Source organism: Leptodactylus fuscus, chromosome 1 (genome assembly GCF_031893055.1).
Source record: "Leptodactylus fuscus isolate aLepFus1 chromosome 1, aLepFus1.hap2, whole genome shotgun sequence".
NCBI classification, from domain to species: domain Eukaryota; kingdom Metazoa; phylum Chordata; class Amphibia; order Anura; family Leptodactylidae; genus Leptodactylus; species Leptodactylus fuscus.
The window spans coordinates 66,976,584-66,998,688 of NC_134265.1; the positions used below are offsets into that span (position 1 = coordinate 66,976,584).

At 40.7% G+C, this 22,105-nt stretch overlaps 1 protein-coding gene across 4 annotated transcripts in view; it reads left to right on the forward strand.

Moving 5' to 3' along the window:
- Positions 1–22,105, forward strand: part of CAST (calpastatin) — a 113,047-nt gene that overhangs the window by 34,074 nt on the left and 56,868 nt on the right. For all 4 annotated transcript variants that reach the window (XM_075271755.1, XM_075271763.1, XM_075271747.1 and 1 more), the window contains one exon: positions 7,715–7,780. In XM_075271755.1, the coding sequence (XP_075127856.1) occupies positions 7,715–7,780 (66 nt within the window). The remainder of the gene's footprint in view (positions 1–7,714; positions 7,781–22,105) is intronic.

Below are 22,105 nucleotides of genomic sequence, written 5' to 3' on the forward strand. Positions count from 1 at the left end.
AGCTGTGCACCTGTGTGTTCATCACATGACCATAGACTGTCCATCACTTGACCATAGACTGTCCATCACATGACCATAGACTGTCCATCACATGACCATAGACTGTCCATCACATGACCATGGAACATATATCACATGACCATAGACTGTCCATCACTTGACCATGGACCATATATCACATGACCATAGACTGTCCATCACATGACCATAGACTGTCCATCACATGACCATGGAACATATATCACATGACCATAGACTGTCCATCACATGACCATGGGCTGATTTTTTTCCCCACTGGAAGTAAGTAGAATGAATGACAACAGGCAGAGATCTCGAAAACCGTGAGGAATTGATATTTAAAATATATTGGAAAATTTCAGAACTTTTCTTTATCCAAACAATAATATGTGTCTCCTAATATTGGTCTGAGATTGGACAACTCCTTTAACTGTACCAAAATGTTAGTTATGATCTACATAAAGGGGAAATATGCTATCTGAAATATTTCCCAACAAAGAAAATCAATTTGCCATAAATGTTTAAGGGAATCTTATCATCTGTTACTAGGCGCTGTTCCACTGATTCCAGCACAGTTGGTATTTTCGCTAGCCCTCCCAGTTCCCAAGCAACAAGCATAGTTAGTTTTGGTGCCTGATGTGCTATTTCATCTCTGTAATGTTAGAAGGGCAGTTTCAGGTGGGGGGAGGGGAGTGATTCAGAGCTCCAGTTAGTGTCAGAGCTCAGAATCACACCCATTGCCTGCCCCAGCCTTACTCCACCCTCCTGACAGTACAGAGACTAAATTAGTATATCAGGCACCTAAACTAACTGCATTCATTGCTCATGGCGGGAGCTAAAGAAAAAAAATCCAGCTGTGCTAGAATTATTGGAGCAGCAGCTTTTAATAGATGCTAAGAACTGAAGCTGATGGAGGTAGTGAAAGGTCTTCTTTAAGTTTAAAGGGGTATTCTGTGATAGAAAAAAAAATACTGATGACCTATGTTAGATAGGTCACTAATATGAAATCTGGGTCTGACACCTGGAATTCTCATCAAATAGCTTTTCTTAGCACCTGATACACAGAGAATGATGCATGAAGCAGACAGCTCTTTTCTCTGTGTAGTGATGGAACTGAGTCACTGCAGCTTAGCTCCCATTCAGAAGAGTGGCCAGAAATTTTTTTTTCTGGTCACTAGACAGAGTACAGAGCTGTCTGATTCCTGCACTTTTCTCTGTGTATTAGATTCTGATCGGTGCCAGGCATTTTACCCCCTCTAACCTGAACAGGACACTATTAAGTATCACAATACTTATGATTACTAGAATTCTAATATAAATGCAGATCAAATAACATGCACATGCGTGTAGAGAACACTCAGTTTACGTAGAGAGGTAACAGACTAAGCTTTATCAGCAAACTGTAATAAGCTGAATTGATTATCCTGCAGTCACTGTAGATTACAATAAAAGCAGTGAGTGATGCCACTTGTCCTATCACACAGGTGCACTGTGTAAACAATGGGAGGAATAATTTCACATAGCAGGCAAACAAAGCAGAATTTCTAAAGCAATATATTTAGAAAAAGCCCTCAATTTACATAAGCTACCAGTATAGATAGGATCCTTGAGATGGGACAACCCGTTTAAGATCAGTGCAGTGGGACAGTTAATGCTGTATAATCAAAAGACTTACCTCTCGAGGCTCCAGATTTGTCTTGACAGAACACTGATGAGATAGAGAGGACTGTGCATCTTAGGGCAGATTCACATCAGCGCCCGGTCTCCACTTTAGGCAATCTGCTGGGTTTCCATCTTTTGCCCCGAGAAACTGGACAGGGGACGGAAGCCCAGCAGTCAGTTTTCAAACCCATTCACTTGAATGGGTTTGCAAAGTGACCGCCCGTGAGTGTCTCCTGCCTCTCCGCAGCGAAACAGTTTTTTTTTTTAACTGGACACAAAGTCCTGAATGTCCGACTTTGTGTCCAGTTTAAAAAAAAACTGTTTCGCTGTAGAGAGGCAGAAGACGGACACAGGCGGTCACTTTGCAAACCCATTCAAGTGAATGGGTTTGAAAACTGACTGCCAGGTTCCATCCCCTATCCAGTTTCTCAGGGTGAAGACAGAAACCCGTCGGATTGCCTAAAGTGGCGACCGGGCGCAGGTGTGAATCCACCCTTAGCAGAAGGCCTACTGGCCAAGAGAGGTGAATACATGACTCACATGAAAAGAGTGAGGAACTAAAGTATTCCAGAGGCAGTTTAATGCTAGAGAAGACTTACATGCAGATAGACAGAGATTGGTAGAAGAAAGCTTGCAAACTGTGCATACTAATCCTTTAAGAAACTAGAGTGCATACCGAGATGCTGGGAAAGGTAGTACACTGGCATATGCAGATCACTGGTGTTGCAAGGTCAATGGCCCTCCAGGAAAGCACCTACTCTGTTTCCTTCAGGCACATCAGTATGCATGGCTATACCCTCTTACCCATATTTTCTTCCGGCGAAACAAGACAGTGGACTAGCAGGACCGGACAGCACTGAGAGATGCCAGAATATTGAGAACAGAAATATCCTGGACAACCTCTTTAAAGGGATTCTACCGTTAAAAATCTTTTTTTTTTCTCGTGGACACGACGGAATAGCCTTAAGAAAGGCTATTCTTCTTCTATCTTTAGATGTCTTCTCCGCCCTGCCATTCGGTTAAAATCCCGGTTTTCATCGGTATGCAAATGAGTTCTATTGCAGCACTGGGGGCAGGCCCGAGCGTTCAAACAGCACTGGGGGTGTCCCCAATGCTGCTAGAGAACTCTCCAGTGCCGCCTCCATCTTCTTCAGGAATGGGGTCTTCACACGTTTTCTTCCTGGGGCTGGCTTCAAACTTCTAGGCCTAGGGCAAAGCCATGCACGCATGCCCGCCGGCCACAAGAAAATGGCCACCTACAATACTGTGTAATGTCAACGAGAAAAAAAAAAAGTTTTTTAATGGTAGAATCCCTTTAAGTCTCAGGACTTTGACATCCATTTATCAAAAAATTTTGCCTTATCCTTAAAAAAGTCTTCAAGTTTTACTCCTGGAAAGTCCCTTTAGAATCTGCAGAGATGAATATCGGGGGAATTAGTTATGCAGCATTATTTTATTTAAACCCCTTAATTGCTTAATTAGCCCAGTACAGCACAGGTTTGTCTCATTGCACCCCAGAAAGAGTTAATAAATGTTAAATCAATAAGTAATGTGTACCATGAAATGTTTATAACTTGTCCAGCAAAAAAAACAATCCTACATCTGCATCAATAAAAATAGGCCCAGTCATTAAGAGGTTAAAGGACGTCTGACCATTGTGTAACTCTCCTCATCCCCTTTTGTTGCTGTATTACAGTAATTCTGTGGAATATCTTCTGCCCACCTTTTTAACTCTTGTTTTACTTCCCGATCCCCTCCCATGGATTGAAGCAACTGTAGTGCAGGTTACATTCAGACAGCCCAATCCTAGTATTCATTTCCCGATTTGCACTGAGTGTATCCTTCCTGATTCCTTTAGATGTTACTACTGAAAACACAATGTAGTATAATGGTGCTGGGGAAAGAGGGTGACTGCTGGTGTTTTAGGTTTAGTGTACAAGAGAAGACAAATAAGGCAACATTCACTAGTGTACGAAATGTGTCCTTTATTCTTCAAGCTTAAAATACAGCGAGTGCAGAGCCGGAACGCTGGCAGGTCAGGCATAAACTTTTTCACATTTTCGCACAAATTAGTGTAGTCATTTAGGTTTAGGGAGATGGCTGTTTAAGTGGTAAAGGTGCTGTAGGTTCTGAGGATCCTTTGGGATTGGGGCTGAACATGGGATACGGGGACATAGGACTGGCTATGACTACTGGGGAAGAAAGGTAGGCTATGCTGTGACTACTGGAAAATAAGAAAGATTGCGGTAATCACTAAGGCAGTAGAACCTGTCCTGATAAGAAGGTCGTATGGCCCTGACACAGGGGGTAGTAAGAGTTGGATCCTGTACATTCCAGACATTCTAAGCACAACCCTGCCAACTGGGGAGGAACAGTTTTTACTATAAAAAGTGGCCACTGTTGTAACTACAAAGGGGAGTTATACAGTATCTGGGAGGGAAATAGACCTCAAGTGATGTTAGGTCAGGCTATCCTAGCCCTATAGTGTTAAATGATGACTCTCTGTGTAGACCTAACATTACCTTCACTGGCAGATAACTCAGTCTTTGGATAATTATTATTCTCTCAACTTTTACTAATGGTCGTGTGAACCGTTTGGTCTTATTTTGCAACACAAAATGAAATTAATTGTATATAATTGTTAACTTACAAAGCCATCCACAACCTGGCCCCTCCATATATCTCTGACCTAATCTCCCATTACCTGCCCACATGTAACCTCAGATCCTACAAAGACCTCCTACTCCGCTCTGCTCTCTCCGCTCCTCACACAACCACCTCCAAGATTTCTCCCGTGCATCCCCCATACTCTGGAACTCCTTACCAAGACACATAAGACTGATCCCCACAATCACAGGCTTTAAGAAGGCCCTGAAGACTCATCTATTCAGGAAGGCCTACAACCTCCAATAACACTATCACCGCACCACCATCTGAACTGTCTCCCCCTCTCACCTTCTGTATCTATCCATCTCCCCTCATAGATTGTATTTTTATATACAGTAGGCATTAGACGTAATGGTGCTAGCAGTGTGCTGTTGCAACATTTTGTATTTGCGCCTGAACATTTACTTCATATTTGCCGGTGCCATTTGTATGGCCAATCACATTTGTATGGCCAATCTCTTTGTCTCAGCATAGTACAGAAACTCAAGAGAAAAACTGTTTGAGTTTGGGGCTCCATGTGGTGTAAATGCTGTAGTTTGCACTGCAGAAAAAAAAACATGGCATTTTATAGTCACTGTGTAGTGGGTGGGATTTTTACAAATCCCATCCCCAAGGTGTGGTAAAATACACATAGTGGACATGCTGCAATTTCAAAAATCATTACTTTTTTCTAAATTGCAACATGTCAGCTATACCTATATTAATGCCGGTGGTTTACCTATATGCATCATTGAAGAAAGACCGTTCTGAGCTTGCTGTGAAAAGCTCTGCAGGAGGAACCACAAAGCATTGCCGCCGTGATTTTTCCCGCAGCGCTATTTGTATGTGGGGCCTTCACCTCAAAACTTTCCAATGGGTCACTTTTTTGTGTAGTAGCATAAAGTGTGACGCAAAACTTTGCAAGGATACGCATGAAAGGCAGAACTTTTTCCATCAGTTTTGTAAGGCTGAGACAAAAAAAGTTCTGGCTTGACATGGAGTGTCTGCTGTATGGGAACATATCCTTACTCACCAACATAAGGAGTTAACGTCTTTATTCCTTTCTAGGCCTGTAGACCCAAGAGACCTGTAGTGTTTAATTATTTCTCACCATATCCTGCGCTCATGGGTTCACATGCATGGGTAGATCAAAGATGAAATGAGCTTGAACATAAAGTACAGCGGCAAGCTCCTCACCATCCTCATCTTTAATGTCTTACGTCTTTACAGATTTCTTAGTTGCTCCTTTCTCCAAGCGAGCTATCATTCTTTTAAACTACTTTGTTTTCTAATTACCACGTCGGAATAGCCTTAAGAAAGGCTATTCGTCTCCTGCCTTTAGACGTGGTCTCCGCTGCGCCGTTCCGTAGAAATACCGGTTTTAACCGGTATGCAAATGCGCTCTCCGCAGCAATAAGGGCGGGCTCCAGTGCTGAAAGGCCAGTGAGCGCATCCCCATTGCTGCCCGAGAGCTCTTTCCTGCGCCGCCTCCTTCTTCTGCAGCAACTTCGCCTCTTCTGGCTTCTCTTGCTCTTGTAGTTCTATACAGGAGCATAGAGAGGCCACCCCAAAATGGCCGTCGGCTCCTGTATTGAACTGCAACAGCGGCTACCCAAAAATGGCCGCCGGCCATTTCAATACAGCCGCTCTTGCAGTTCAATACAGGAGCCAGCCGGCGGCCATTTTGGGGTAGCCGCTCTTGCAGTTCAATACAGGAGCTGGCCGGCGGCCATTTTGGGGTGGCCTCTCTATGCTCCTGTATAGAACTAAAAGAGCAAGAGAAGCCAGAAGAGGCGAAGTTGCTGCAGAAGAAGGAGGCGGCGCAGGAAAGGGCTCTGGGCAGCAATGGGGATGCGCTCATCGGTGTTTCAGCCCTGGGGCCGGCCCTCATTGCTGCGGAGAGCTCATTTGCGTACCGGTTAAAACCGGTATTTCTACGGAACAGCGTGGCGGAGACCACGTCTAAAGGTAGGAGACGAATAGCCTTTCTTAAGGCTATTCCGACGTGTTCATTAGAAAAAAATGTAGTTTAATGGTAGAATCCCTTTAAATGTAGCAATGAAGTTTTATTTATAAGCAGGTAACTTTGGACAGAGCATCGCTTCAACCTGGCAGGTGCTGGGGCCCAGAACACTATACCTGCAGGAGTTGCACTGCAAAGGGGCCCGATGAGGCTCAGATACCCCAGGACCCACGCAGACCTGTAGCCTACCATGCTGTGTAAATCCAGACACAATTGTCTATTGCCATCTCCAAGTCTATGTCAGCATAGATAAACTATAGACATACACAAACTGAAACCAAGCCTGCTGGGATTTTTTCCATTGTGGCAGAACTGTTGCGGGACTTGTAGTATTCATATGCTGTGGGTTGGTTTGCAGTCCAATGTAGACATGGACAGTGCCTGGACCAAAAATACACCTGTGTTGTGTGAATTAGCCCTAAGGGGTTGATGCTGACTTTTCAGCACAAAGCTCTGTTACTTCTTTCTAGTCAAATATTCAGTAAAGAACACAGAAATGTTCTTATCTTGGAAGCAAAGCATGAGGCTTGAGAACTCCAACATGCTTTATCTTTCTTTCCGTCAACACCTGCGTGGGGAGCGAGGGGATGCCCCAAAACAAATAAGGTTATCGGTCATTCCTGCCAATTTTGGCTGGTTTGGTTGACTTTTATCTCAAGTATATGGCCAGCTTAAGATATTTGCAGTAGGAGAAGGGTTGCTCATGAAGAAGTAATGTGAACTGGCATTTAGGCTTTCATCTTGTTTGGTTGTTATTTTTGACTTTCAGAGTAAGTTTTTAATGAAGACTTTGGGAACTCTGCCATTATTAGGCTTATTCCTACATGAAAGAAGAGGAAATGGTTAAATGTTTCTTTAGGGGAAAGCCTTATTACCATGTCATGAGTGTATATATAGGACTCATCCTGCCAGGGCCCGTATTATATTAATTCTAGACTATCACACCCTGTGGGCTGTGGCTTTGATATAGTTGCCATGCAGCTACCCTATAAGGGTGGCATTTCTCAAACTCCAGTAATCCTGAAGAAAGATTATAGACTAGAACTGTAGGATCAGAAGTCATCTTGAAGTAACCCTTAGATCTCAGTGGTTGCATCTAACCATGTAAGATGTCCTGTGTGTTGAATAAATAGCTCCAAGTTGTTTCTGACGACATTTCTTCTTTATATATTACATGTAGTATGTTATATAACTAGTATATACTGCAAGCCTAAAGGGAAGGTGTTGTGTGCCACCTGGTCAGGCGTTCCATAGAAGAAAGCAGTACGGTGTGAAGCACTTTAGGAATATTACCATAAAACAGTGTTTTGCTTTCAGGCGTCACCCTGGAATAGTAGATAACAGTGGAATTGTGTTTTATTTCAGCACGGTGGTAAGAAAACAGATGGCACATCCAAGCCTACAGATAAGAAAAGTAGTGAAACAGCAGAGGTGAGTGGACACGTCAGTGTTTTATATATAACATATTTGTATTATATTCTCATTCAAGTGAAATAGACCATCAAAGCAGTGGATTAGGAGAACGATATCTTTGCATCTGAAATACTCTTGGTAGCTATTGGGGCTTTTCATAGGAATCTGAGATTCCCTATAGTTGCTCCATAGACCTGTTAGCATACAGCATTGTAAAAGTATCATTTGCAAAGTGAAAACTTGTTATTGCGTAGTGTTATTAAGCAGGGCTGTGTAGTCAGTAGGCCAATGTACTGACTACGACTCCTCTATTTTTCAACAGCCCAACCCCAACTCTGAAGTCTGCTCCGACTGACTCATAAATGGTTGACAGCTATGGTCAGTCATAAACAGTAAAATATCCTCTATCTCATTAAAGAGGACCTTTCATCAGATTGGGCACAGGCAGTTGCATATACTGCTGGAAAGCCGACAGTGCGTTGAATTCAGCGCACTGTCGGCTTTCCCGATCTGTGCCCCGGGTAAAGCGCTATCGGTCCCGATATCGTAACTCTTTACAGTCATAAGGGCGTTTCTGACAGTCAGTCAGGAATGTCCATCTCCACAGCAGCACCAATCGCGCTGTGCTGTGTGAGCGGGGAGGAATGCCCCCTCCCCTCCTGATAATACTCGTCTATGGACGAGCACTGTGAGCAGAGGGAGGGGGCGTTCCTCCCCAGTCTCACTGTACAGCGTGATAGGCGCTGCTGGGCAGAAGGACATATCTGACTGACTGTCAGAAACACCCTTCTGACTGTTAAGCGCTACGGTCCCGGGACCGATAGCGCTTTACCCAGGGCACAGATCGGGAAAGCCGACAGTGCGCTAAATTCAGTGCACTGTCAGCTTTCCAGCAGTATATAGAACTGGCTGTGCCCAATCTGATGAAAGGTCCTCTTTAAAAGCTAGGGTGTGAATTTCTGTGAAAATAAATGTGTCACAAACTATACATCTAATTAATTATACAATATTACAAATGGTTTTATGTAATTAAAAATAATCATTCTATTTTGAAGCTGGAGTTGTAGTTGGTAACGTTTTACTCACTCTGACTCCACCCAAAATGGGTCCCCACTGTGAAATTATACAGATATACAGTGATATTAAGCTTTAGCTTGTGATATATTTATATTCCTTAAAAATAACAAAAAAAAATAGAAAATGAATCTCAGTAAGGAAATAAGTGAATCACCACTGATACACCAGATTGTTATGGCAATTGTGTAAAAGAGCCGTGTTTAGAGCAAGAGGAAGACTGGATGGATGGATGTTGTACAGGAACGTTAGCTTTCAGTATAATAACATTTTTGTGTTTTTGCTACAAAACAATAGATATCGTAGCGCTAACAGAAATGCACAGTCTGTAAAGGAAACCTCCTGCTGTGTAGTACTAGAGTATGGAGCAATGCTCTCAAGAATGTTTACAGGTTCGTGTCCAGAGAGGATATGGCTTGGCTTTGTATAATTTGTTTCAAGGAGGATTTTTCAGAAGTAGGGACTTTGTTTAAAATCTACTAATTTGATGCCATTAGCAAGCCCTGTTGTAGATAGTGTCTAAAACTGAAAGACATATTGATACTTCTACCTGTATTATTTCCAGAGACGTTACCAGTTGAAAACACATTAGTGGCTGAGATACTTATATGCAGCTTCTCCGAATCCTGGCTGTTTATTCAACTGATGTTATCTGTGAAAATAATAGGTAGAATTGTTTTATGAGGTTAGCTTTCATATGATACCAAAAGCAATGTTCATCGTTTTATTATGTTCAAAATATTACTGAATGAAGTGACACCCCCGGCCTCAGCTTCCCTGCATTACACTAGAACACATATACCTAACACTTCATTGAAAAGAAGGGACAAAAAGTGGATTTCTACACAGGATTTCACAGAAAGGATACAAAGTATATTACAACATAGTGCTGGGCAATTAATCAAAAAATAACCAAAACTTACTGTCAATCTGGATAATCAATGTGATTTTGTGCATGTTGTTGTTTCGGTTATTTCATTATTTGCAAGCATTTTCCTGCAGTTTTGTTCTGACAGGACATGTCTAAACCAGAACTGCTATTATTATACTGAGGTCCAGGGGAGGTGAGCAAACAAAAACATTGTAACTCACCTCCCTTGGGCTCCAGCCCTGGTCTTTGTCTTCTTCTGGCCTCCTGAATTACTTTAGCAACCTTTGAGGCTCAATGACGCAAAGATGCAATGGTGACAACATTGGTCATGCTTGCGCCTTAGCATCACAATGCCAAGTACTGCTGAGGTCCAATCATAGACCTCAGCGGTCTCTGATGTCATTCAGCAGGCCTGAAGAAGACCAGGTGCAGCTCTGGAGTCCATGGGAGGTGAGTAACACTGTTTGCTATGTTTGATCACCTCTCCTGGGCCTCTGCTAATTATATACTCTGGGCTCTGAGGAGACCCCAGAGTATAATAGCAGTTATGGCTCGGAGGTGTTAGTCCAACACAAACTTATACCTAAAGAGGGGTGTGTTTAAGGCGTATGGCCTAAATAATCGCCATTAATCATACTTTTATTTAGCTTATAATGGCCCAGCCCAATTACAACACTTATTAGTGTCATAAATTCTGCTATTTCTAGTACTTCTTAACACCAACATGCTGCACACATAAACAATGCTTCTGTTATGTATACACAATTAGAACCTCAATAATACTTTAAACATAGTGCTAAAATAAAATCTCTACATAGGGCCTGAGTAACGTCACACAGTGTACCAAATATTACTGCTGTGTCACAACACAGAGGTCATTCCATTTAATTTTCATGTACATATCACTATATAGGGGTGTGTAAGCACATTCATGTACACATTCTGACCGTCAGTACCTACAGAACACCTAATATGCTATATAATATAGAGGTACTTGGTTATACAAATTTAATCAAACAGTATGAAGCCCACCTGCCACGACAAGGCAACCTCATTTAGATGGGAACCTACATTAAACAGACATACCTCTCTTTCTTATATACAGCTGCTCCCAATCCCAATTGTACTTTCAGCCAGGGATAATATCTGAAATTACCTCCACCCCCCTCCATTATTTTCCCAGCATTACACACATAAAGTATCAAAAGAAAGAATAATAAAGAGATGCAGGATTTCACAGAAAGGAGACATTTGTCAATAAATTTATTGTAAAATGTATTAAGGACACAAATAATGACAGAAAATCTGAAGTTGTTTGAAAGTTTAGTTACACTTTACCATAGGTATTATTTGTCATATGTCAGCTCGTAGCAATGCATATTGTACTCATGCTCAGACATCATCATGGCCATCCCATACCTGGTGTAAACATTCCAACGTGCTGATGCCATCTGACAAGATGAGACGGAAACATCATATGTCCTATAAAATACATACTTTGAATTGAGTCAACTTTGCTCCTATGAAGCAGTGTTTAGAATAGCAAGAAATACATTATATCATATATGTGGAGATAAAACCAGTTTCGAGCAATAGGAAAAGTAGATAGATAGCTAGATAGATATTGTAGATAACTTAGATAGATAGATAGATAGATAGATAGATAGATAGATATTGTAGATTGATAGATACCATTTCTGTACATAACAGATAAGGTCACTCACACTACCATCATGACTTCCATTTATTACAAAGCCATGAGATCCAATTTCTAGCGAATTCTTACAAGTTCCATTGCCTTATAATGGCGTCCATTAGATATCCACCAGAGTTGTAATATTTTGGAAATTCCGTATAGCACAGTGGACTACACTATTCTTCATATCACCATTCCCTGTGTGAACAGAGCATATCACAAATTTCTCGCTTTTAGATTTCATCACGGGCTATGACACTGTTCATAGTTTTATACAGTCATCCCCATGCCCTCATACATGATACAGTAATGTATTTTATGGGGTGTTCTCACCACGTAATGTTATCAGTCATCACAGAGTATCCTGGAAGGTATTTATGATGTCATGTGACAAATCCTTCAATTTAAGGCATGTTGTAAATCACTGAAAAAGCATTTTAAGAACACGGCAGCAATGAGTCCTGATCATAGTGTTACGAGGGTGTTTATAGTCATGTATGTACATCAGGAATGTTGATATTCCTCATTCCAATTCTGTTCGTAGCTTTCTGCAAGTATCTTCCACCATTGTGCAAAACATTAACACGGCACACCCAAACGAGTAAAATGGGCAAGGTACACTGAGCCTTCCCGGGCCTGTCACATACCAGTCACTGCACAAACACTTTCCTGGTGCAGAGATTTACACACTGGTGTTATTGGGAGTCTCTTTATTGCATCTCATTCACTGCAGATCCACAAGTACAGTGATCTGCTTGAACAGTAAGTAAGTGAAATCGTAGCACATGTTTGTCGTGCCGCCGTCCCATTTACTCTGCGCTGACACAGAGGTCATTATAGATGGGAGCTGTAGGAAAACACAGGGGGCCTTGTTTTCACAAATCTTGAGATTTCTGTTTTATACCACTACAAACAGAACAGCTTTTCTGATGCATATGTATCGTAGAGGTTTCTGCGACATTTGTCACTGTTAATAAGTAATTGTCCTGGTATGTATCATGTCAATTAATACCTTCACTCTGAAACTTACGTCCTGTGTCTTTCTAGTCTGCCCTCTAGTGGTCAGACACGAGAACACAAGGTGTTACAACCAACATTCATCTAATGTCTATGGCCATCTTTGTGTCAGAATCACTATTTAGGTCACTGAGTATACTAGTTAGTTTCATCTGGCTTGGAACATCAATAATAAAAATATAGGATTGAATGAGGCTGTCCAACACCTTTTTATATACAGTACATTATCCATCTATCTGTCTGTCTCTATCTCTTGATATTACATCTGGCATATTTGCCACGAATTTGTGAGAAATGGAAGCCATGATGCTACTATGACCTTATCTTTTACACACATGGTCTGTCTATATATCTTTTCCTATTTTTCCAAACCATTTTCATCTGTACATAATATATAGTGTGTGTTGCCTATGTATACACAGCTTCATATTAGCAAAATCGACTGGCTTGTACACTTATATTTTAATTCACAATATAGTGTATGTATTTTATAGGATATAAAATGTTCATCTTTTGTCTTATCAAATTTTCTCAGCACATTGGAAAATTTACATCTATTTATAGAATGTCTGTGCATGGAACAGAACATGAATGCAATACTGATATCTATTCCTATAGGTCATGAATATCACAGTGGTGGGGTCTGACACTCGGCACCCTTACCAATCAGCTACTATGGCTGCGGGATCCATGCAGTGTACGTAGCCTGAGGCTAAGGTCCTATGTTGCAGAAAAGATGCTATTTTTTTTTTTTTTTTTGCAGATTTTGCTACATTTTTGAGCCAAAGCCAGGAGTGGCTACAAAAGGAATGGGCAATGTCTAGGAAGCTCTTATACTTCTCCCTTCTGCTCAATCAACTCCTGACTTTGGCTCAAAAAATCGCAGCAAAAAAAGGGGCCTCAATCTGAAACCCACAGCTCTATTCAGGTACCGCATAGTTGGGGCGTTCAGACTTGTTACTGCTATTCTCCTTGGTTCACTTGTTTCCAGGTCTTACAGTGTGACTTCAGCTTTCTGTACTGGCCTTCTTATGAAAATGTAATCGTCATAGGCAGCAATTAATTGATAATGGAAAGGTTAATATATCATGCAAAGTTGCGGATGTGACAATATTCATTTTTCATGTAAAGTGAAGGATTATACATTTATCATTCACACATATAAGTCATGTCTAGCTACGGATCTACATCAGATTTATATTGCTTTGAAACTTGGAGTGTGATCCTACAATATGTCACTGCGGCACTTGTGAACAAATAGATGTAGAGCAGAGGTTATGCCGTATATAGTATTGAGGAGGATGTGATAGCAATAGTGCTTAGAGTCTGTAAATACAAAGCTGCTGGCATGCACAGGGATTCCTTATCTATTTGCTTCCATTTCTAAACACTTAGGTAATAAAGCGGCCTACTAAAATTCTTCAGGCTGCCAATAGTTATCCTTAAAAGGGTTTTATGGTTCCAGAAAATGTTACTCTTTGTATGATGAAGTTTTCTAATATACTTTCTGCATCGTAATAAATTTGTATGGTTTATAAGATACAAAGCAGTCTTTTTAATTACCTCTAGAACTCATCCCATGACCAAAAAAAAATATCTATATCTACAGATACAGATTAGTTAAAGGCAATGGAGATGCATGACTTTCTTGCAAAAAATAGTGCCACACCTGGTTGTATATGACATCGCAGTTCAACACTATTTTCTTCTATGAAAATGAGCTAATATACAAGTGTGGTGTTGTTTCTGGACGAACACTCACATTTTGACTACCGTATATACTCGAGTACAAGCCGACCCGAATATAAGCCGAGACCCCTAATTTTACGACAAAAAACTGGGAAAACTTATTGACTCGAGTATAAGCCGAAGGGGGGAAATGCAGCAGCTACTGGAAAATTTCAAAAATTGAAATGGTCACAGTTTTTGGGTGCAGGGAAAGGGGAGGGGGTGTTTTGGTTCTCTGTCTGCCCCTTCCCTGAGCTTGAGAACTTAGTTTTTTTCCCTCACTTGGAATTCAGCCTGGCTGAATATAGGGTATCTGCAGTTCTCCTATTAACCCCTTCCTGACGGAACAGGAGCACCGCATATACCCTATATTCAGTAGACCGGGCACTTTCAGACAGAGGGATACCTAATGTGTATGTGTCTCACAGTAATTTTCTACTTTTATATGTATTCTAGGGAAAGGAGGGATTTAGAACTTTTATTTTTTTTATTTTTTTATTTTTTTTTTAAAGCTTTTTTTTCCCACTATTTTATGGGAGATTCAATACATTACTATTGTGGCTGGTCATAGGCCTACCGATTTCACAGCCCTGGATGATGAGCAGACAGGCCTCCATGTTCAGACAAGTGTGTTTGACATACCAGATTGTACTATGTAGGCAGAAAGTGTATGGACACCTGAACATTACGACTATATTAGCTTATTGGGTGAGATGTTTCAAACCATGGATGGTAATATGGAGTTGACCCCCTTTTGAAGCTATAACAGCCTCAACTTTACACAAGATTTTTCTGGCATCAGACTGCCAGATGTTGGAATATGATTCATCTCACCAGAGAACACATTTCTTCTGCCCCAGACTGCATTGGCAGCTTACAACACAGCAGTTTTGCATTGCACATAGTGATCTTGATGGTTGTATGCGGCTGCTAAACCATGGAAGCCCATTTCATGAAGTTCCCAATGCACAATTCTTGTGCAAGTGAAGTACAGAATCTAGGCAATTTTCACTTGCTTCAGCATTTGGCTCACTCATTGGCCCAGATTTACAATTGTGTGCTAGACTCTAGCATAAACATGGCACATCTTTTTTTTGACTTGCTAGTCATGTGGGTGTGACTTCTCAGATAATGGTAGTGACTTACATGACAAAGATATGATAGAGATGTGACATAAAAGTCTAACTCAAAGTAAGCCAAATAAAAGGTGGTGTAGACAGAGACAGTCTAAAAAAAAAATCACCAGATACAACATCCACTATCAGTCATTGTGATAAATCTAGTCAATTTTCAGACTGTCAATCTAAATTTACACTGTCTTTCGGCTATTGAGTTTTAATGGTCAGTGCCTGAGCCACTGTTACTTCCAGACTCTTTCAAAATATTAGCACTAAGGCTGGTTTCATACTACCTTTGTTAATGTCCGTTGCTGGCTTTCGTCATAAAATGACAGCAACGGACATTAACTGTTGCAGAGAACGGACACAGGCTGTGTATGTACCCATTGACACTAATGTAAACAACATGACAGACGCTGTCTTATTTGTCTTATGTCATATTTGTCATATTTGTTTACTTTTGTAACCGAAGAAACAGTTCATGCAAGACTTTTTCTACCATTACAAAAGTAAACAAACACAACGATAATAATGTCTGTCATGTTGTTTATATTAGTGTCAATGGGAACGCTCACAGACTCTGTCTGTGTCCATTATTTGCTCATCCTATGACAGAAGACAGAAACGGACATTATCAATGGTACTGTGAACACAGCCTAGCAGTGACCTGAGATGGTCAGTCAGATCAGAATTTTCATGACAAAGGTGGCATCCTATTATAGTGACACATTTGAACTTTTTGTTGCGGCCTATATTACTACCAGTATTTGCCATGGAGATTTCATGCATGTGTGCTTTAGATTTAGTCTCCTTGTTTCCAGTGTTAGTGTATCTGATACACCTTTTTTGGCAGGTAGGACTGAAAGTCCTGGTAACACATATCAATAGAAATACTTTGCGATCACCTGCTTTATGTTGATGTTCCTACGTACCTATCATGGGTGTGACTACCAGTGTAGCAGACATAGCAGTTTCCACTGAGGCCTAGGGTATTACTTTGGATGGTGAAAAGGGATGTACAAAACTGAATGTGTTCTGTTACTTTACTAGGACATTATAATGCCTGTATGTGATATCAATGATCTCACATACAGGCATTATAAATGTCCTAGTAAAGTATATATATCATATCATATAATTATAATTACTTATTTCATACGCTGTGTGTAGAGTGACCTATTTGTCTGCGCATTATCCCTTTACTTTGATGTTATAGTGAGCACTATCCCTGTGCCAGGCCATCCTTTCCTATCCTATCCTACTATTATTATAAGTGTGAAAGTTTGTATGTTTGTTACTCGATCACACAAAAAACGTCTGAACAAATTTGGATGCAATTTGACACATGGATAGTTTGTAACCTGGATTAACATATAGGCTACTTTTTATCCTGGTAAATGATATGGCTTCATGACTGTTATGAATTTATGTTCATATACTATATTAAACTGCTGTTGCATCTCAGCTAATTGGAGTTTTCTGATAAAGCCAGGTCTGTTATCGCTCTATGTAAACACACAGATAACACTGAGTCCATTGCGTACAAGTATTTTCATATTATTTGATCTGCTCCAGGCAGTGTGCTGAGACACTGAGATGGGAAAACCCCTTTAATCCAAATTGGCAGTTTAAGAAACAATGTCAAAAAGACAGGATTACTTGTAAATAAAGTACAAATATTTATTGAAATAAATAGAAATAATAACACACAATATTCAATGATATATTAAATATGGGAAGGACCAATATAAAATATATACCATAGTAAGGGAGGCTAACATGTTAAAATGTAATGGTGGTAAAACTGAGCTAGGGCATATTTAAGAAACGTGCAAACCACATACAATCAGCTAAATAAACCAGAGTATTACAAAATACCATAAAGATATCAGTGATAAAGTGAAGCACATAACATATAACCACAGTAAAATTGCAACCCAATAGTGAAATATATAAAGACCCAACACAGAGTATAATCCACAGTATAATGAGCCTACCCAGCTATGGAGCGCCCGACGCACGTTTCGCCACTTCCTGGCTTCGTCAGGGGGTAATTTTAATCCCAAAGAGCAGCTCTTAAATAGCCAAACCAATAACTATTGTCAGCCAATGACCGCAGAGGAGATAAATAACATTAACATTATATTGTATAGTGGATTTACTTTTTTTCAGCCTTATTTGCATTGTGTTTTGGTTCAAATTGGCAGTTTGCCAATTTTAAACATGCCGGGAAAAAGAAAATCTAATTTGTCGCAAAATTCTAAAACAACGAGCGCTATGAAGGTAACCAGAATTCAACAGACTTCTCTTCAAGCAGATCTCAGGAGGACTGAACAAGCTAGGTGTCGAGTGGCTCTTAGAGCAGCTGAAACGCCAGAGCAGGCGGATCATCAATGCCAACAAAACAGTCATTATATGGCATCCCAGCCAGCTGCTGAGATGCCAGAACTATCACAGTCACGGTGCGAGGAACAAGTTCAGCAGTAGGACAGCTTGAGAGCTGAGAAAACACTGTAGCAGGCAAACCATCAACGGCAGCAATTGGCTTAATATAGGCGGATCATCGACGCCAACAACACGCAGACAAAGTTGTGGGCAGAGGCTAGTCACTGTATATATTATCTCTGCACTGTGACATCACTATGTGCATTGTCCCATCACTATGTGCATTGTCCCATCAATATGTGCATTGTCCCTGTACTATGAAATCACTGTGCACATTATCTCTGTACTGTGACATCACTGTGCACATTATCCCTGTACTGTGACATCACTGTGCACATTACATCTGTACTGTGACATCATGACTATACTGTGATATCACTCTGTGCATTATTCCTGTACTATGATCACTGTGTGCATTATTACAATACTGTGACATGAATGTGACATGAACTCAGCACCCACCAAACAGACTTCTGACCATCAGCTGGGAAAACATTAAAATTATTAACACCTCTGACTGCCAAATCGGCACTCCACACAGCAATTGATATACCTGCCCCAACCATAGGGTAGGGGATGTTCAACAGGTATATCTGTCTTTCCCCGCTGGGATTCTCCTTTAACCTGTTTTGTGTGGTCACCTGTAGATGACACAATTTTTTAGCAATGTCATGTCTATGGAATTAAAAGGTTATTTTTCAATGAATGCAGACCCAATAAACCTGAAGTATTAACATATCCTTATAACTGGAGATTTGTCATCACAGACATCTCCAATAACAGCCACCCAGAGTTGTCGACTTAATATTTTTGTTTTTCTGGACAACTTCTACCAAAATCATGGCCAGCTAACATTTTTCCAGATCAATAGAAAAATCAAAAAGAATTAAAAAACCCCAATATAGTTACTGTATGTAGTTTAAGATTCACAGTAAAAAAAAGATCATTATAGACATAGTAACCGATACAAGACTCTATAGTGTGAAAAAAACTAAATACAAGCAATGGAGAAATGTCCCTAATTCTGCATACCAGGTATACCACACTGAGGACTAAATATTCAATGAAAGCCTACCTCCAATTATAAAACAACTTTTCAGAAATACAGGTGAATATAGGAAACTCTGTAGCATACCTTTTTTTTTTTTTTTTTTTTTTTTTTTTCTCCATTTATCAGGTTGTGTTACTTTTTACATATTAGTCTATGGAGGGGTAAAGGAGGCTGTTGGAAAAGGCACATATAGCTGCTGCCGCACTGTGAGGGAATCCTATGTTTCAAGATAACAATGTACAAGTACTCAGGGTGGAAGTTGCTGTTAACTGATTTATTGCCTCATTCTATCACCTTGCCATAGAGCGGTCTGTGAATACAGAAACAGACTCTATATTAATAAGCAGGCTGAGTGAAGACCTGAAAGAGGAGCGCAGCATACTACCTGGAGAAGAGAGCAGATTTGCTTAATAAGAAGTGAGGAGGTAGCAGATTTTCTTAATAAGATGTTACAATTTTTCTTGCATTCACCTGTACTATTTATTTATGAAGTGGTTTTGAGGTATTCTTTAAATGAATGACAATACATGGACAGCTTGTGCCAGCCATAGACACATGCTGCTCTTTACTCTATCTCATAAAGGGAAGGGGCGATTCTCCTGATAGGACATCATAAAGGGAAACGGGCAAAGAAGGAATAGAATAGAAAGGAAGGAATACTGGACTCCTTTTTTATCTTTTAACTGTCCCGGGAGTAGATCCTAGAAGAGAATAATATAAAGGAAATTCTTTAATCCTCTTCTTGTATCCACTCTTGTTTTGATGGAATAAAAAAGACATGTCACAAATTGCAGCAGCCAGGAAGCTGTGAACCCTGAGGGGACAGAAGTTCTGCTGTCAGCATCTGGTGAATAAGCGGCTGTACATTGTGGAAGGTTGTGCTGAGGTGTGACAGGGCAACCTTGTATGTACAGTGTGCTCAAAACACAGAGGACACTCCTTATTTTTATAACTCATAGCCATTATCCAGATCTTACATACAGTATAGTATACAGAGTTGGACAAAGCTTATTACCAGGCTTATTTGATACATGATGATTACAGGGTTTCTTATATTTAGATGGTCTATTGAATTATGAAGTTTTTTTAGAACTGGAGGCACACTTCAACCATTTTCCGACATCTGCAGTACTATTATAGTGGAAGTCCGGTCTCTAAAGGGTTTGTCCAGGATAAGTTGAAATCCCTACACTTGTCTAAACAACCTCCCACTCCTACTTTCTAAATAACATTAGTAATAAAAAATGTATAGAGATGAGCGAGTAGTATTTAATCGAGTAGGTATTCGATTGAATACTACGGTATTCGAAATACTCGTACTCGGTCGAATACCATGCGGTAAATGCAGTAAAAATTCGATTCCCCTCCCACCTTCCCTGGCGCTTTTTTACACCAATAACTATGCAGGGGAGGTGGGAAGTAGGACAACGTAGGCATTGGAAAAAAACGTATACAGTCATTGGCTGGCTAAATCAGTAGCAGCAGTAATAATAATAATAATAAAGGGACTTGGGCGTGTTAGATGCCCCCAGGCATGCTTCCCCTGCTGTCCCAGTTGCATTTCAGAGGTGTTGGCATCATTTCCTGGGGTGTCATTGTGGACTTGGTGACTCCAATTGGTCGAATTGTGGTTTCCCTGAAACGTGCATGTTTTTCCCATAGACTATAATGGGATTCAATATTCGAACAAATAGTCGAATATTGAGGTCTACTCGAATCGAATTTTCAAATATTTCACTACTCGCTCATCTCTAATAGTTACCCATGTCCCTGCTGTGGTCATCTGGAAACGGATTGTCTTAAATTTGGTACACAGACACGCTTTTTCTCTAATTACACCCCATTCTGAACCTTTTTCCATCTTCTTGGTGCACCATATGGAATATTATATTGTACTATTATTATATTATATTCTGCAAAAATGAAGGCCTCATGTGACTCTGTTAACGGAAAAATAAAAAGTTGTGGCTTTTGAAAGGCATGGAGTAATATATTGAAAATTGGCTGTGGAAGGAAGGAGTTAAAGGGATTTTTTTTGATGGCTTGTTATTAAGATAATACATCAATATTTGATCAGTGGGGTGGGGGTTGACTACTGGCCACTACACTATATAGTATACGGAGCTGATGGTACAGTATTGCTGTTCAGCTTCCATCTACTCTAAGGGTGCATGCACACTGAGTAACGCCGGGCGTGTATGAGAGCCGTACACGCCGGCATTACAGCAGACTGCCGAACACTTCCCATTCACTTCAATGGGAGCGCTCGTAACAGCGGCGTTTATGAGCGCTCCCATTGAAGTGAATGGGAAGTGTTCGGCAGCCCTGCTGTAACGCCGGCGTGTACGGCTCTCATACACGCCCGGCGTTACTCGGTGTGCATACACCCTCAGGCTGTATTCACACAGAGTAACGCCAGGCGTTTTTTGTGTGTTTTTTGCACATAGCGCCGCGTTTACGCCGCGTAGCGCCGCGTATACGCCGCGTTAACGCCGGGCAACGCCACCGCTAAATAGCGCGGCGTTAACGCGGCGCTATATGCAAAAAACACACAAAAAACGCCTGGCGTTACTCTGTGTGAATACAGCCTAACGGTAACAGAACTGCATTAATGCAACACAGATATTAGGCTTTTTGCTCCCTATGCTGAATAGTACAAGAACTGCAGGGGTCCTGGACAGCCAATCAGTGCAGGGGCAGTCTTTTGGGCCCCCCACCTGTTGAATATGGAAGCTTCATCCAAATAAAGGGCCATTAAGAAAAAAAAAAAAAAAAAAAAAAGATAGAACAAAGTATTTTAGCTCTAGATTATTCATTTCTTTTTATTGTGAATTAGAGGGTCACTTTAAGCATTGTTTAGCTGTTTTGCTTATATCTGCTTATACAGTATCCAGTGTCCCATAAATAAGTAAGCAATAAAATTCTTCTGAATTCTGACCACCTTGTGTTTATTGCATTGTCTGACCCCCTGACACTAGTTATTGTGGACTGATGCACATTGCAGGATCTTCTGTAGTGCTGTATGTAGGTGTCATGTCTGCATATGTCAGTGTGTACACCTTATTGAAATACATGTGTATTAAAGTAACAGTGTGACACATTCAGTTGCTATTTGGATGCCTGTTGAGGCAGAACCTTCATACTAGCCCTGCCTGTACTGCCTCCTGGTACTTTAGAGACTAGACTACCAAGACTGCATCTGGTTTAGCAAGTTCAGTTGCTGAAGGCAAGCAGACATTTTTTCTTGTTCTTCATCAGTAATTGTGATGACAAATGTGTTGCACTGTAGGTGTGGTTGGACATATTGCGATCCATGGCCCTATACCTAGGAGAGGCTATCAAC